The sequence below is a fragment of the Oncorhynchus mykiss genome, chromosome 18 (genome assembly GCF_013265735.2).
Source record: "Oncorhynchus mykiss isolate Arlee chromosome 18, USDA_OmykA_1.1, whole genome shotgun sequence".
Lineage (NCBI taxonomy): Eukaryota > Metazoa > Chordata > Actinopteri > Salmoniformes > Salmonidae > Oncorhynchus > Oncorhynchus mykiss.
The window spans coordinates 8,892,759-8,907,854 of NC_048582.1; the positions used below are offsets into that span (position 1 = coordinate 8,892,759).

Consider the following 15,096-nt stretch of genomic DNA (forward strand, 5'->3'; position numbering starts at 1 on the left):
GACTGTGAAAGTACTATTTACTCTACAATGGTGAGGAGTCCTCATCAAAATCAAAAAATCGAATTTCTTTTACAGGACCCAGATGCTATACAGTGGGAAAACCAGCCTGGCAACATAGTGCGTATTAATAAAAGGACACCACATCCTGCCAAATTCCAGCTGCGCTAATTGTATTGTGTTCACAGAGCTCACAAGCTATCAGAAAGTTGTATGGCAACCACCTCCGGTGCCAAATAGAACTGGCAGACATAGACATTCAGTACAAGAAGAAAAAGATGGAAAATCTTGCACTGGAGTTCGAAATAAAAAGAGGACAATTAGGAAACTGGACCTTGAAATAAAAAAACTTGAGAGGGAGGTGAGATATGCCTTCAATGTACACTGTATGCTAACTGTAACACAAATGTATTAATCATTATTTTTCTTTCCTCCCCCAGCTCCAAGAAGATGACACAGCTCAAAATAAAAATTAGGTATATTCTCGTAAAGTCAAGTGAGCCATGACATATGAGCTCTTATTGTGAGCACACAGGACGGTGGCATCTTTCTAAGGTTTTTTTTATTTTCCCAGCAATCAGTACAACCAAGTCATCGTTATAAGGCATCGCCCTCTTTTGCCCACCCCCCCCAGCACCAGGTGTGGCCACTAGCCTATATGAAGGCCCAAAATTGTGTGTTCCTTTCTGCTCTGACAATGGCATGTCCATTCGTGCGAGATGTGGTGGATGAAGAAGCACTTGTGCTGAGGAGAGCCTTCAGGTGAGAAAGGGTCTTCAGGGACCGGTTGGACCCACTGGCCTTCCCTGATGACCATCTATATGAAAGATACAGGTTTTCTGCAGATGGCATCAGGTATCTATGCAGACTACTGGGTCCCAGGATTAAGCACCGCACTGCACGGAGCCATGCACTGAGTGTGGAGCAAATGGTTTGTGTGGCCTTGCGCTTTTTTGCTAGTGGAGCCTTCCTGTACTCAGTGGGGGATGCAGAACAGCTGAACAAGGCCACAATTTGCCGCACAATAAGGAGTGTGTGTCTGGCTATCAAAGCATTAGCAGATGTCTTCATCTCCTTCCCTGGCCACAGAAGACTCTGTGACATCAAAGAGGAGTTCTATAGGATTGCAGGTAAGAGGATCTACAAATTACAGGACAACTGTTAACACATAGTAGGATACTCATTACTTTGTGTGACAGGTTTCCCCAATGTCATTGGTGCAGTGGACTGCACACACATAAGGATAAAAGCCCCCTCAGGTGCCCATGAGGCCGATTTTGTGAATAGGAAATCCTTTCACAGCATTAATGTTCAGGTGAACATAACTTTTTGATATTGTCCATTGACGAACACTCTGCATTGCCAGTGATGTGCATTGATTGGTGTAATATTCCTCATCTTATGATTTCAGATGGTCTGCAATGCTGACTGTGTGATCAGCAATGTTGTGGCAAAATGGCCTGGCTCAGTCCATGACTCCAGAATCTTTCGGGCCTCTGAAATCTATCAGTGCCTATCACAAGGTAAGCCACACAACCCCTATTTATAACCATCATGGCTGTGTCAAGAATATCACTGTGTTTATGAGGTAGTAATGATGAGATTTTGTGTTGACAGGTGAATTCTCTGGTGTGTTGCTGGGAGACAGGGGGTATGGCTGCCAGCCTTTTCTCCTGACACCTTTCACAGACCCCCAGGAAGCACAGCAGGCCTACAACCATGCCCATGCCAGGACCAGGGCCAGAGTTGAAATGACCTTTGGCCTCCTGAAGGCACGCTTTCACTGCCTTCACAAATTAAGGGTCAGCCCTGTTAGGGCATGTGATATTACTGTGGCTTGTGCTGTCCTCCACAATGTGGCCTGCCTGAGGAAGGAGAGGGCCCCCAGAGTGCCACCAGCCATGGACTGGGACAATCCGGCAATCTTCCCTGATGACGACAGTGGTCGGCTGCTGAGGGACCAATATGTGTTGAATTATTTTAGTTAGTATGTGTGCTTTCAATTTTGGTTAAATATGTCCTGCGGTGGCAGAGGAATTTGGGTTTTTTTGGGTTCGTTTTTTGACGAATTTGGCCTCTTATGATGTTTGTGCGGTATACTGTGTGTAATACAAGGCTGCAGGGAGGCTACTGCATCCATTCATTTGTCTGTTCAGTTGATGTGTATGGATTTGTCCTGCATTTATTTTAGTGTGCAGACATGCAGGGTGTGTTATACACATTCAAAGGTCTGTATATGTATCATTTTGTATAATATGCTTAGATTCTGTGCTTTCCATCTTGTAGAGTCACTGTGACTTCAGTTTTGAAAGGAGCTGATGGTTTACCTGCTTTGTTTTGTCCTTATTCAATAAAGGAACATAATGTTACACATTGTGTTTTTATATTCATATGGAATGTGTATTTGTTTATATGACAGAGTACTAGGGCCACACTGAAGAAAAAGGATAAAGTCATAAATTTATGAGGCTGGTTCTTTCTGCAGAAAAGCTACATATTGTTTTTACAGTTTTGATACTTATGACAATGTGATACTTAATATTCTGGCACATCAGCATGTCTTTGTTTATGAAACCATACTGAAGTACAATTTCACGAAATGCCCCACATCTGTCATTTTAACAACTGTCCTCCTTTAAAACAACTGGTTACAATATTATGACTTGTGTTTTTTTCCCCTCTGTGGCCCTAATATTCTAGCATTTTATATATAGCCTTATAGTCTATGGGAAACTGTAAATTATCTAATGATAGCAACATCATCTAAAAATCATTTTTTATCCAAAATCATTGAAATTAATGATCACAAACGTTTAAATAACAGTGGGTCTAGTTATATGTGATAACAATGTATAGTGAGCAGTGAAATAACTATTGGTTTCCATTTGTGGTGACTGCTGACTGACATTAGGGATGAGATTAAATAGATCCTGGAATTTAGCCTGGTCTGGAGCAGGCTAGCTCCACAGAATAAATCTCCATGGTAATTTATACCATAACATATCCTCCTGCCCCCTATCCATCTTTAGTGCAACCGGATTACGGATCAATTGAGCCAGGATCACCAAGATATCCTGGCTTAATCCCTTATCCTAGTTTTGTGCAACAGGCCCCAGGTGGGAGAGGACATAGGATGCTTCAGCATCTTACACCTGACTGACAAGCTGGGAGTTATAACACCTTATTACACAATAATAGCACAGTTATGCAGTTCTAACAAGTTATGGCGGTTCATTGGCCTCTTCATCAGACAAGCCTAGAGTTATAACACAGTTATGACAAGTTATAAACAGTTCTAACACAAGTTATGGTGGTTTGTTGGGGTCTGCCTTTACCATCATACTGATTTACCTTCTCACTCCCAGCCAGATCCACCAGGTATAACTTCCCTGACAGTTTCTTCTCTGTTTCCACATTCTCTTGTTTGATGTTGATCAGGAAGATGCTGTGGCTTCTGGAACTGTGCTCATTCATGTCTATGAACAGGACAAAATACATATATATTATAGAAGAAGTATATCTAATAGAAGTATATCTAATAGAAGAAGTATATCTTATAGAAGTATATCTTATCAAATAAGTATGTCTAATTGAAGTATATATTATAGAAAAAGTATATCTCATAGAAGAAGTATATATTTTAGAAGAAGTATATCTTATAGAAGAAGTATATCTAATTGAAGTATATATTATAGAAAAAGTAGATCTTATAGAATAAATATATATTATAGAAGAAGTATATCTTATAGAAGAAGTATATCTAATTGAAGTATATATTATAGAAAAAGTAGATCTTATAGAATAAATATATATTATAGAAGAAGTATATCTTATAGAAGAAGTATATCTTACAGAAGAGGTATATATTATTGAAGAGGTATATATTATAGAAGTATATCTTATCAAATAAGTATGTCTAATTGAAGTATATATTATAGAAAAAGTATATCTCATAGAAGAAGTATATATTTTAGAAGAAGTATATCTTATAGAAGAAGTATATCTAATTGAAGTATATATTATAGAAAAAGTAGATCTTATAGAATAAATATATATTATAGAAGAAGTATATCTTATAGAAGAAGTATATCTTACAGAAGAGGTATATATTATTGAAGAGGTATATATTATAGAAGTATATCTTATCAAATAAGTATGTCTAATTGAAGTATATATTATAGAAAAATAATATCTTACAGAAGAGGTACATATTATTGAAGAAGTATATATTTTAGAAGAAGTATATCTTATAGAAGAAGTATATATTATAGAAGAAGTATATCTTACAGAAGAGGTACATATTATTGAAGAAGTATATATTATTGAAGAAGTATATATTATAGTAGAAGTATATATTATAGAAGTATATCTAATAGAAGAAGTATATCTAAGAAGAAGTATATCTTATTGAAGAAGTATATATTATAGTAGAAGTATATATTATAGAAGTATATCTAATAGAAGAAGTATATCTAAGAAGAAGTATATCTTATTGAAGAAGTATATATTATAGTAGAAGCATATATTATAGAAGTATATCTAATAGAATAAGTATATCTAAGAAGAAGTATATCTTATTGAAGAAGTGTATATTATAAAATAAGTATATATTATAGAAGAAGTATATATTTTAGAAGAAGTATATATTATAGAAGTATATCTTATCAAATAAGTATGTCTAATTGAAGTATATATTATAGAAAAAGTATATCTTATAGAATAAGTATATATTTTAGAAGAAGTATATCTTATAGAAGAAGTATATCTTACAGAAGAGGTATATATTATTGAAGAAGTATATATTATAGAAGTAGTATATATTATAGTAGCAATGATACACCCTTCTAGGGAAAGTTTCCTGGCCTCTGTGCATCTGCTTGCAGGCCGGGATACTGTTAAACACGTTGACAACTGTTGATCTAAGAAGGGCTTCATAAATAAATGTGATTGATTGATAGAAGAGACACAACATACTTGTCACAGCCACGTGCCGGTTGGCCTTTCCCTCATCGATGACATCCATGACTTCCTCTGGACTGGACACAAAGCGCTCTGTACAACCCTGGGACAGGATCACATCACAGCTTTAACAGGTTGGTGCCTTTTATGATTTCTATAACATTTTGTTATTTTAACAATTAACTAGGCAAGTCAGTTAAGAACAAATTATTATTTAAAATGACAGCCTAACCCGGCCAAACCCTTCCCTAACCCGGACGACGCTGGGCCAATTGTGCGCCGCCCTATGGGACTCCCGACCACGGCCGGTTGTGATACAGCCCGGGATCAAACCCGAGTCTGTAGTGACGCCTGTAGTGACGCCTCTAGCACTGCGATGCAGTACCTTAGACCGCTGCGCCACTCAGGGGGCAGCCTTATAATAAGACATTATATAGGCTGAAACATGCTTATGACAAGAAATAAAGCATTATACACCTGCAGAATGTGTTACCTAACCATCTGTCCTGCTCACCTTGACATAGGGAACTCTGTTCTTGTCCTCATGCACAGCCAGGTTGGTCTTCGACACTGGAAAAGAGGGAAACGAGTCATTAGGAAAGGAAAGGGGGACAGCTAGTCAGTTGTACAACTGAATGCATTCAACTGAAATGTGTCTGAATCAGAGAGGTGCGGGGGGGGGGGGGGGGGCTGCCTTAATCCACATCCATGTCATCGGCACCCGGAGAGCAGTTGCTGTCTTGTTCTGCCTTGTTCAAGAGTAGAACGCCAGATTTTTCCACCTTGCCGCCTCTGGGATTTGAACCAGTGACCTTTGGCTTACTGGCTCAACGCTCTTAATAACCACTAGGCTACCCCATTATGACCTGTCTAAAATGATCTCTGTTCATCTTCAAAAGACTTCTCTTTGAAGTCCATCCAACACGAGTTCTTCTTACCATCTAGTAAGTCTCGGATCTTGTCCAGGTAGATCTCAAAATACGAGACCTGCACAAGAAAACAGGAATCAATACAGGGTACATTTAGATGACCAGAGAAATGGTAGGAGGCCGTCTGCGCTCCTTAAAGGTCAAAAATTTGGTCCCAAAAAAATAGGTATCAAAATGAGAATACTGGAAGGGATGGAGACTGACACACTGTTTAACCTCTGGATTTATTCACTTAAAAAAACAACATTTTGATGACCAGAGAAATGGTAGGAGGCCGTCTGCGCTCCTTAAAGGTCCAAAATTTGGTCCCAAAAAATAGGTATCAAAATGAGAATACTGGAAGGGATGGAGACTGACACACTGTTTAACCTCTGGATTTATTCACTTTAAAAAATAAAAACATTTTGATGACCAGACATCTTGTTGATATTGATTTGATACTTGTAGAATGACTTTGTCTTTCTTATTGGGCCCTGAGAGAATAAATAAAGTTGAATTTAACAATTGAATACCTTGATGTGGAACTCGAGGTTCTCGTCCATGGAGTAGATGTGATCGAAGATGTCGTGAGAGATGCGTGGGATGATGCCCATCAGCTGGGGGTCGTGGAGCTTGCCCTGCGATGGGGAACAATACATTACATCACACTCAATACTGATTATTATCACTAAATAGTCTGGGGTCCGGGGAACATCCCGTATAGCCAACCTGTTCTATATACACTGAATATCTACAGCGGTTCTATGTAATAGACATCTATACCCCCAAGAAGCAGCTGTTCTATATGCTGTTCTCTATCTACTGCTGGCTTTAGCTGATCCTTGCTGTTCAGGGATGAAGAAACAACGGCCACTTTAAAAAGCCATTAACTGCTCGAGGATAAACGCAACCTATAGCGTTGGTGGTCCAGTTCTGTAAATCACCCACACTACAGAACCATAATCTCACCCTAAATCAATTCAGTCTCAGAGAGTAATGAAATTACGCAATGTATGCTCTTAGAAAGGCTGGACTGACTTCCAGTGAAACATCATGTCAGAAGGCTCTCTGCTGAACTGTCTGAGAATAATCCGTTCAGTCGTCTTGGTACCGTGTTCTCAGGGCGTACTGTACCTACAACATACAGGCTGCCTTTAGATCATATATTCCCTGTCTCTGTTCATTTAGGCAGGTGCCATTACTACAGAGAATCAGGCTGACCTCCATGGTGTGGGTCTTCCCCGAGGAGGTCTGTCCATAGGCAAAGATGGTTCCATTGTATCCTCCAAGGACGTCTGTGTGAATACAATACAATACAGTTCAACTTCATTTGTCCAGAAATGTGTATTTTTGCTGTCTGGTGTTTTTTAACCAACCCGCCGGACACCACACATACACAAGGAATGTGGATCAGTCATAATAACACTTATTCTACAAGGGGAAGGGCTCACCAGCTGGGGTTAGCCTACCTTCAACAATCTGTCTGGGGTTAGCCTACCTTCAACAATCTGTCTGGGGTTAGCCTACCTTCAACAATCTGTCTGGGGTTAGCCTACCTTCAACAATCTGTCTGGGGTTAGCATCCTTCAACAATCTGTCTGGGGTTAGCATCCTTCAACAATCTGTCTGGGGTTAGCATCCTTCAACAATCTGTCTGGGGTTAGCCTACCTTCAACAATCTGTCTGGGGTTAGCCTACCTTCAACAATATGCCTGGGGTTAGCATCCTTCAACAATCTCTCTGGGGTTAGCCTCCCTTCAACAATCTGTCTGGGGTTAGCATCCTTCAACAATCTGTCTGGGGTTAGCATCCTTCAACAATCTGTCTGGGGTTAGCCTACCTTCAACAATATCTCTGGGGTTAGCCTACCTTCAACAATCTCTCTGGGGTTAGCCTACCTTCAACAATCTGTCTGGGGTTAGCCTACTTTCAACTATCTGTCTGGGGTTAGCCTACCTTCAACAATCTGTCTGGGGTTAGCATCCTTCAACAATCTGTCTGGGGTTAGCATCCTTCAACAATCTGTCTGGGGTTAGCCTACCATCAACAATCTGTCTGGGGTTAACCTACCTTCAACAACCTGTTTGGGGTTAACCTACCTTCAACAATCTGTTTGGGGTTAACCTACCTTCAACAACCTGTTTGGGGTTAACCTACCTTTAACAATCTGTCTGGGGTTAGCATCCTTCAACAACCTGTTTGGGGTTAACCTACCTTCAACAATCTGTTTGGGGTTAACCTACCTTCAACAACCTGTTTGGGGTTAACCTACCTTTAACAATCTGTTTTGCACAGGCATCGTAGACCTGCTCCTGGGCTGTATTGGGAGGCAGGACGCGGTCAAAGACATACGGTTTTCCCTGTCCAGAACAGACAAAATGCACAGTGATTACAGAACTCTATGGGAAAGAGGTAATGGATAAACACCACCTCATACTTTATTCTCTCTAACACTATGTTAATGGTAATCAATCATCAATAGCAGAGTTTGTGAATGGTAATAAATATTCAATAGCAGAGCTTGTGAATGGTAATCAATCATCAATAGCAGAGTTTGTGAATGGTAATTAATAGTCAATAGCAGAGCTTGTGAATGGTAATCAATCATCAAAACCAGAGCTTGTGAATGGTAATCAATCATCAATAGCAGAGCTTGTGAATGGTAATCAATCATCAATAGCAGAGCTTGTGAATGGTAATCAATCATCAAAACCAGAGCTTGTGAATGGTAATCAATCATCAATAGCAGAGCTTGTGAATGGTAATCAATCATCAATAGCAGAGCTTGTGAATGGTAATCAATCATCAATACCAGAGCTGGTGAATGATAATTAATCATCAATAGCAGAGCTTGTGAGACAATTACAATAGAGCTACAAGCAGCAGGTTTAATCAACACGATCCAGCCTGGTCTATGGGGACGGACACAACACAAGACAACCAGCCTGTCAACAGCTGAGCTGTCTGTCTGTAGACTACAGGAGAATGAGGAGATGTCTGTACCAGCTGAGCTATCTGTCTGTAGACTACAGGAGAATGAGGAGATGTCTGTAACAGCTGAGCTATCTGCAGGCTGCAGGAGAATGGGGAGATGTCTGTAACAGCTGAGCTATCTGCAGGCTGCAGGAGAATGCATTGATGTCTGTAACAGCTGAGCTATCTGCAGGCTGCAGGAGAATGGGGAGATGTCTGTAACAGCTGAGCTATCTCCAGGCTGCAGGAGAATGCATTGATGTCTGTAACAGCTGAGCTATCTGCAGGCTGCAGGAGAATGCATTGATGTCTGTAACAGCTGAGCTATCTGCAGGCTGCAGGAGAATGGGGAGATGTCTGTAACAGCTGAGCTATCTGCAGGCTGCAGGAGAATGAGGAGATGTCTGTAACAGCTGAGCTATCTGCAGGCTGCAGGAGAATGGGGAGATGTCTGTAACAGCTGAGCTATCTGTCTGCAGGCTGCAGGAGAATGCATTGATGTCTGTAACAGCTGAGCTATCTGTCTGTAGACTACAGGAGAATGAGGAGATGTCTGTAACAGCTGAGCTATCTGCAGGCTGCAGGAGAATGGGGAGATGTCTGTAACAGCTGAGCTATCTGCAGGCTGCAGGAGAATGGGGAGATGTCTGTAACAGCTGAGCTGTCTGTCTGTAGACTACAGGAGAATGCATTGATGTCTGTACCAGCTGAGCTATCTGCAGGCTGCAGGAGAATGGGGAGATGTCTGTAACAGCTGAGCTATCTGCAGACTACAGGAGAATGCATTGATGTCTGTAACAGCTGAGCTATCTGCAGGCTGCAGGAGAATGGGGAGATGTCTGTAACAGCTGAGCTATCTGCAGGCTGCAGGAGAATGGGGAGATGTCTGTAACAGCTGAGCTATCTGCAGGCTGCAGGAGAATGGGGAGATGTCTGTAACAGCTGAGCTATCTGCAGGCTGCAGGAGAATGGGGAGATGTCTGTAACAGCTGAGCTATCTGCAGGCTGCAGGAGAATGCATTGATGTCTGTACCAGCTGAGCTATCTGTAGACTACAGGAGAATGGGAAGATGTCTGTAACAGCTGAGCTATCTGCAGGCTGCAGGAGAATGCATTGATGTCTGTACCAGCTGAGCTATCTGCAGGCTGCAGGAGAATGCATTGATGTCTGTAACAGCTGAGCTATCTGTAGACTACAGGAGAATGGGGAGATGTCTGTACCAGCTGAGCTATCTGTCTGTAGACTACAGGAGAATGCATTGATGTCTGTACCAGCTGAGCTGTCTGTCTGTAGACTACAGGAGAATGGGGAGATGTCTGTACCAGCTGAGCTATCTGTCTGTAGACTGCAGGAGAATGGGGAGATGTCTGTACCAGCTGAGCTATCTGTCTGTAGACTGCAGGAGAATGGGGAGATGTCTGTACCAGCTGAGCTATCTGTCTGTAGACTACAGGAGAATGGGGAGATGTCTGTACCAGCTGAGCTATCTGTCTGTAGACTGCAGGAGAATGGGGAGATGTCTGTACCAGCTGAGCTATCTGTCTGTAGACTGCAGGAGAATGGGGAGATGTCTGTACCAGCTGAGCTGTCTGTCTGTAGACTACAGGAGAATGGGGAGATGTCTGTACCAGCTGAGCTGTCTGTCTGTAGACTACAGGAGAATGCATTGATGTCTGTACCAACTGAGCTATCTGTCTGTAGACTACAGGAGAATGCATTGATGTCTGTACCAGCTGAGCTGTCTGTCTGTAGACTACAGGAGAATGGGGAGATGTCTGTACCAGCTGAGCTGTCTGTCTGTAGACTACAGGAGAATGGGGAGATGTCTGTACCAGCTGAGCTGTCTGTCTGTAGACTACAGGAGAATGAGGAGATGTCTGTACCAGCTGAGCTGTCTGTCTGTAGACTACAGGAGAATGGGGAGATGTCTGTACCAGCTGAGCTGTCTGTCTGTAGACTACAGGAGAATGAGGAGATGTCTGTACCAGCTGAGCTGTCTGTCTGTAGACTGCAGGAGAATGGGGAGATGTCTGTACCAGCTGAGCTGTCTGTCTGTAGACTACAGGAGAATGGGGAGATGTCTGTACCAGCTGAGCTGTCTGTCTGTAGACTACAGGAGAATGAGGAGATGTCTGTACCAGCTGAGCTATCTGTCTGTAGACTACAGGAGAATGGGGAGATGTCTGTACCAGCTGAGCTGTCTGTCTGTAGACTACAGGAGAATGGGGAGATGTCTGTACCAGCTGAGCTGTCTGTCTGTAGACTACAGGAGAATGGGGAGATGTCTGTACCAGCTGAGCTGTCTGTCTGTAGACTACAGGAGAATGCATTGATGTCTGTACCAGCTGAGCTATCTGTCTGTAGACTACAGGAGAATGCATTGATGTCTGTACCAGCTGAGCTGTCTGTCTGTAGACTACAGGAGAATGCATTGATGTCTGTACCAGCTGAGCTATCTGTCTGTAGACTACAGGAGAATGGGGAGATGTCTGTACCAGCTGAGCTATCTGTCTGTAGACTGCAGGAGAATGGGGAGATGTCTGTACCAGCTGAGCTATCTGCAGGCTGCAGGAGAATGCATTGATGTCTGTAACAGCTGAGCTATCTGTAGACTACAGGAGAATGCATTGATGTCTGTAACAGCTGAGCTATCTGCAGGCTGCAGGAGAATGCATTGATGTCTGTAACAGCTGAGCTGTCTGTCTGTAGACTACAGGAGAATGGGGAGATGTCTGTAACAGCTGAGCTATCTGTCTGTAGACTACAGGAGAATGCATTGATGTCTGTAACAGCTGAGCTGTCTGTCTGTAGACTACAGGAGAATGAGGAGATGTCTGTAACAGCTGAGCTATCTGTCTGTAGACTACAGGAGAATGCATTGATCTCTGTAACAGCTGAGCTATCTGTCTGTAGACTACAGGAGAATGCATTGATGTCTGTAACAGCTGAGCTGTCTGTCTGTAGACTACAGGAGAATGCATTGATGTCTGTACCAGCTGAGCTATCTGCAGGCTGCAGGAGAATGCATTGATGTCTGTAACAGCTGAGCTATCTGTCTGTAGACTACAGGAGAATGAGGAGATGTCTGTAACAGCTGAGCTATCTGTCTGTAGACTACAGGAGAATACATTGATGTCTGTAACAGCTGAGCTATCTGTCTGTAGACTACAGGAGAATGGGGAGATGTCTGTAACAGCTGAGCTATCTGTCTGTAGACTACAGGAGAATGAGGAGATGTCTGTACCAGCTGAGCTATCTGTAGACTACAGGAGAATGGGGAGATGTCTGTACCAGCTGAGCTGTCTGTAGACTACAGGAGATTACATTGATGTCTGTAACAGCTACCAGGCCTACTGCTTTAAACAGAGGCTTCTGTTCTTTCTCTGGAACTAAAGTGATTGATGTGAGATCTCATAGGCCTTCATAATACACAACTGCATTAGGCCTCAATTTCATATTATATTAGGTAAATATGTGGTATACAGTGTACTTCCTTAACACACACACACTGACACAATGTTTCATTATGATGGCAGGCAACCTTATGCATAATACATGAACACTGAACGGGTGTTGAGCAAGGGGAGGAGCTTAATGACGAGATACTGTTTACAGACAGACAAGCTATTGTGATGAGAACTCTGTAGGCCTTCTGTATAGAAAACATTTTAATAAGATGCTGCCCGTGAGCATGCAAAATAAGACCTTTAGCTCTTATCTAGATGTTTTGCAAGAATCTGTCGACACTTGCTCGTTGAGCGTCTTATTCCAAATTTATGGGCATTAATATGGAATTGTTCCACCCTTTACTGCTTTAACAGCCTCTCCACTCTTCTGGGAAGGTTTTCCACTAGATGTTGGAACATTACTGCTGTAACAGCCTCTCCACTCTTCTGGGAAGGTTTTCCACTAGATGTTGGAACATTACTGCTGTAACAGCCTCTCCACTCTTCTGGGAAGGTTTTCCACTAGATGTAGGAACATTACTGCTGTAACAGCCTCTCCACTCTTCTGGGAAGGCTTTCCACTAGATGTTGGAACATTACTGCTGTAACAGCCTCTCCACTCTTCTGGGAAGGCTTTCCACTAGATGTTGGTACATTGCGGCGGGGATTTGCTTTTATTCAGCCACAAGAGCATTAGTGAGGTCGGGTACTGATGTTGGGTGAATAGGACTGGCTCGCAGTCAGCGTTTCAATTCATCCCAAAGGTGTTTGACGGGGTTGAGGTCAGGGCACTGTGCAAGCCAGTCAAGTTCTTCCACACCATCTCGACAAACCATTTCTCTATCGACCTTGCACGGTGGCATTGTCTTGCTGGCATTGTCTTGCCGTTCTGATAGCTTGTGTGGCCTACCACTTCGAGGCTGAGCTGCTGTTGCTCATAGATGTTTCCACTTCACAATAAAAGCACTTACAGTTGACCGGGGCAGCTCCACTAGGGAATAAATTTGACCAACTGACTTGTCGGAAAGGTGGCATCCTATGATGGTGCCACATTGAAAGTCACTGAGCTCTTCAGTAAGGCCATACTACTGCCAATTTTTGTCTATGGAGATTGCACGGCTGTGTGTTCGATTTTATACACCCGTCAGCAACAGGTGCAGCTGAAATAGCTGAATCCATTATTTGAAAGGGATGTCCACATACACTATATATACAAATGTATCTTGATTAGGCAGGTGATGGGCACACACAGCGTAAGGCTGGAGAAGTGTATATGACCCCCTTGTCACTAGCTGAAAACCTGAACTTGAAGAATCATTTAAGCCAAGCCAGTCATCCAACTACTGTACTGTAATCCATTGACATCAATTTAACAGGCTTGCCACTTTTAAAATGGTAACATTAAATAAATCCTATTAGATCCAATCAAAACGTTCAAAGGTATAGGCTGCGTGTGCTTTGTAGTTAGTAGAATGAGAGGAAATGCCTTATATGGTGTTTATCTCCCTATTATGAGTGCTTCCATTCACCACAGGTGACAGAGAAGGACAGTATGTTAGCCACCTGGAATCTGCCACCTCAGCAGAGTGAATACCGCATAACAGCAGTGTCAAAGCACAATCTGTCTCTTTGGCAACAGCCCCGGGTCCCTGTCTCTCTCTGGCAACAGCCTCGGGTCCCTGTCTCTCTCTGGCAATGGCCCAGGCCCTGTCTGACAACAATTCCCAATTCTCCATCTCTCAGGCCATCAGCTGCCGCTGGAGATAGCTACAGCGCAACACAATCAAAACATGTAGGCTACCAACAAATCCTCTGCAGGGGGTCACAAACATTTTTTGGAATGTTTGTGGAAGTTGCCACAAACATTTTTTTTTAAAACAAAAATCCATAGGCTACAATCCAATGTGCTGCGTGTAAAGATTGTCAATACATTGGGCGCTCTCTATTGAAAATGCTCACTGCATTGCACATTGCCTCTGCGCGTTTTGCTAGTGTTTGAGTCGTCTAGTTGTGGCAACAATAGACCTACACAAGCAACGTTATATTCAGCAGATACATGAACTATTAGATGCAGCACTTACAGTTATAATCACGGTGTCGTCTTCTTTGAATTTGGGGATGTATTTGTCTCCTCTTGTTATTTCGGATTCATTTAGTGGCCTGAATCGGCACATTACTTTCACGCCGTATTCGGCTGCAGCATCCGCCATGGTTGCGTTCTATCCAGGCAAGCAGATATCCAGATCAACTTTGATCCGCGGATGGTTTTTATCTGTTGAATGATTGTAAGTAAACCAACGCGTCCTTCACTCAAAGTGCCTCTATTTCGCTACGCCACGGGCATTTAGTTGAGACAGAGAAATCAACTGCAGTCATCCATTCCGATCAGAACGCAAAATATTGGTCCGGAGACAGTGTTGGAAGAAAAAATTATAAAAATCCTACAAAAATATAATTTACAAAGGGATAGGTAAAGCCTATCCTTCAGAAGAGACGAGTGCCGCGGAGTTGAGAAACCCCCGCATCGTACTGCACGTTGCTCTGCGCTCTTCTCTTCCACACTGCATCAGCATCAGTACCACTCCCCTTCCTCCTCCCCCTCTCCCTCTGGGCTGGAGCCCAGCATCTCGCTGCTCGAAATAACAGCTAGAGGTCAGTGTTTAACTCTAAAGGAAATTAAACGTTTCAAATTTGAAATTCTATTGCCCATCAATGGAAAAAAACTACTACCTGCAACTAATTGCAATATATTTAAATTCCTTTATGATAGAATGTGACGATTGGATGTGCATGAACGTTTAAAACGGCATCA

The 15,096-nt window shown here is 42.5% G+C and overlaps 1 protein-coding gene across 1 annotated transcript in view; it reads right to left on the reverse strand.

Annotated features, from left to right (window-relative positions):
• LOC110495390 (kinesin heavy chain) overlaps positions 1-14,847 on the reverse strand; it is a 36,505-nt gene extending 21,658 nt beyond the window's left edge. The window contains exons 1-8 of the mRNA XM_036951665.1: positions 14,366-14,847; positions 8,137-8,224; positions 7,086-7,159; positions 6,398-6,502; positions 5,895-5,943; positions 5,471-5,526; positions 4,972-5,059; positions 3,349-3,473 (exon numbers count right to left, since the gene is read on the reverse strand). Of these exons, the coding sequence (XP_036807560.1) occupies positions 3,349-3,473; positions 4,972-5,059; positions 5,471-5,526; positions 5,895-5,943; positions 6,398-6,502; positions 7,086-7,159; positions 8,137-8,224; positions 14,366-14,494 (714 nt within the window). The 5' untranslated portion in view covers positions 14,495-14,847. The remainder of the gene's footprint in view (positions 1-3,348; positions 3,474-4,971; positions 5,060-5,470; positions 5,527-5,894; positions 5,944-6,397; positions 6,503-7,085; positions 7,160-8,136; positions 8,225-14,365) is intronic.
• Between the last annotated feature and the right edge of the window lie 249 nt (positions 14,848-15,096).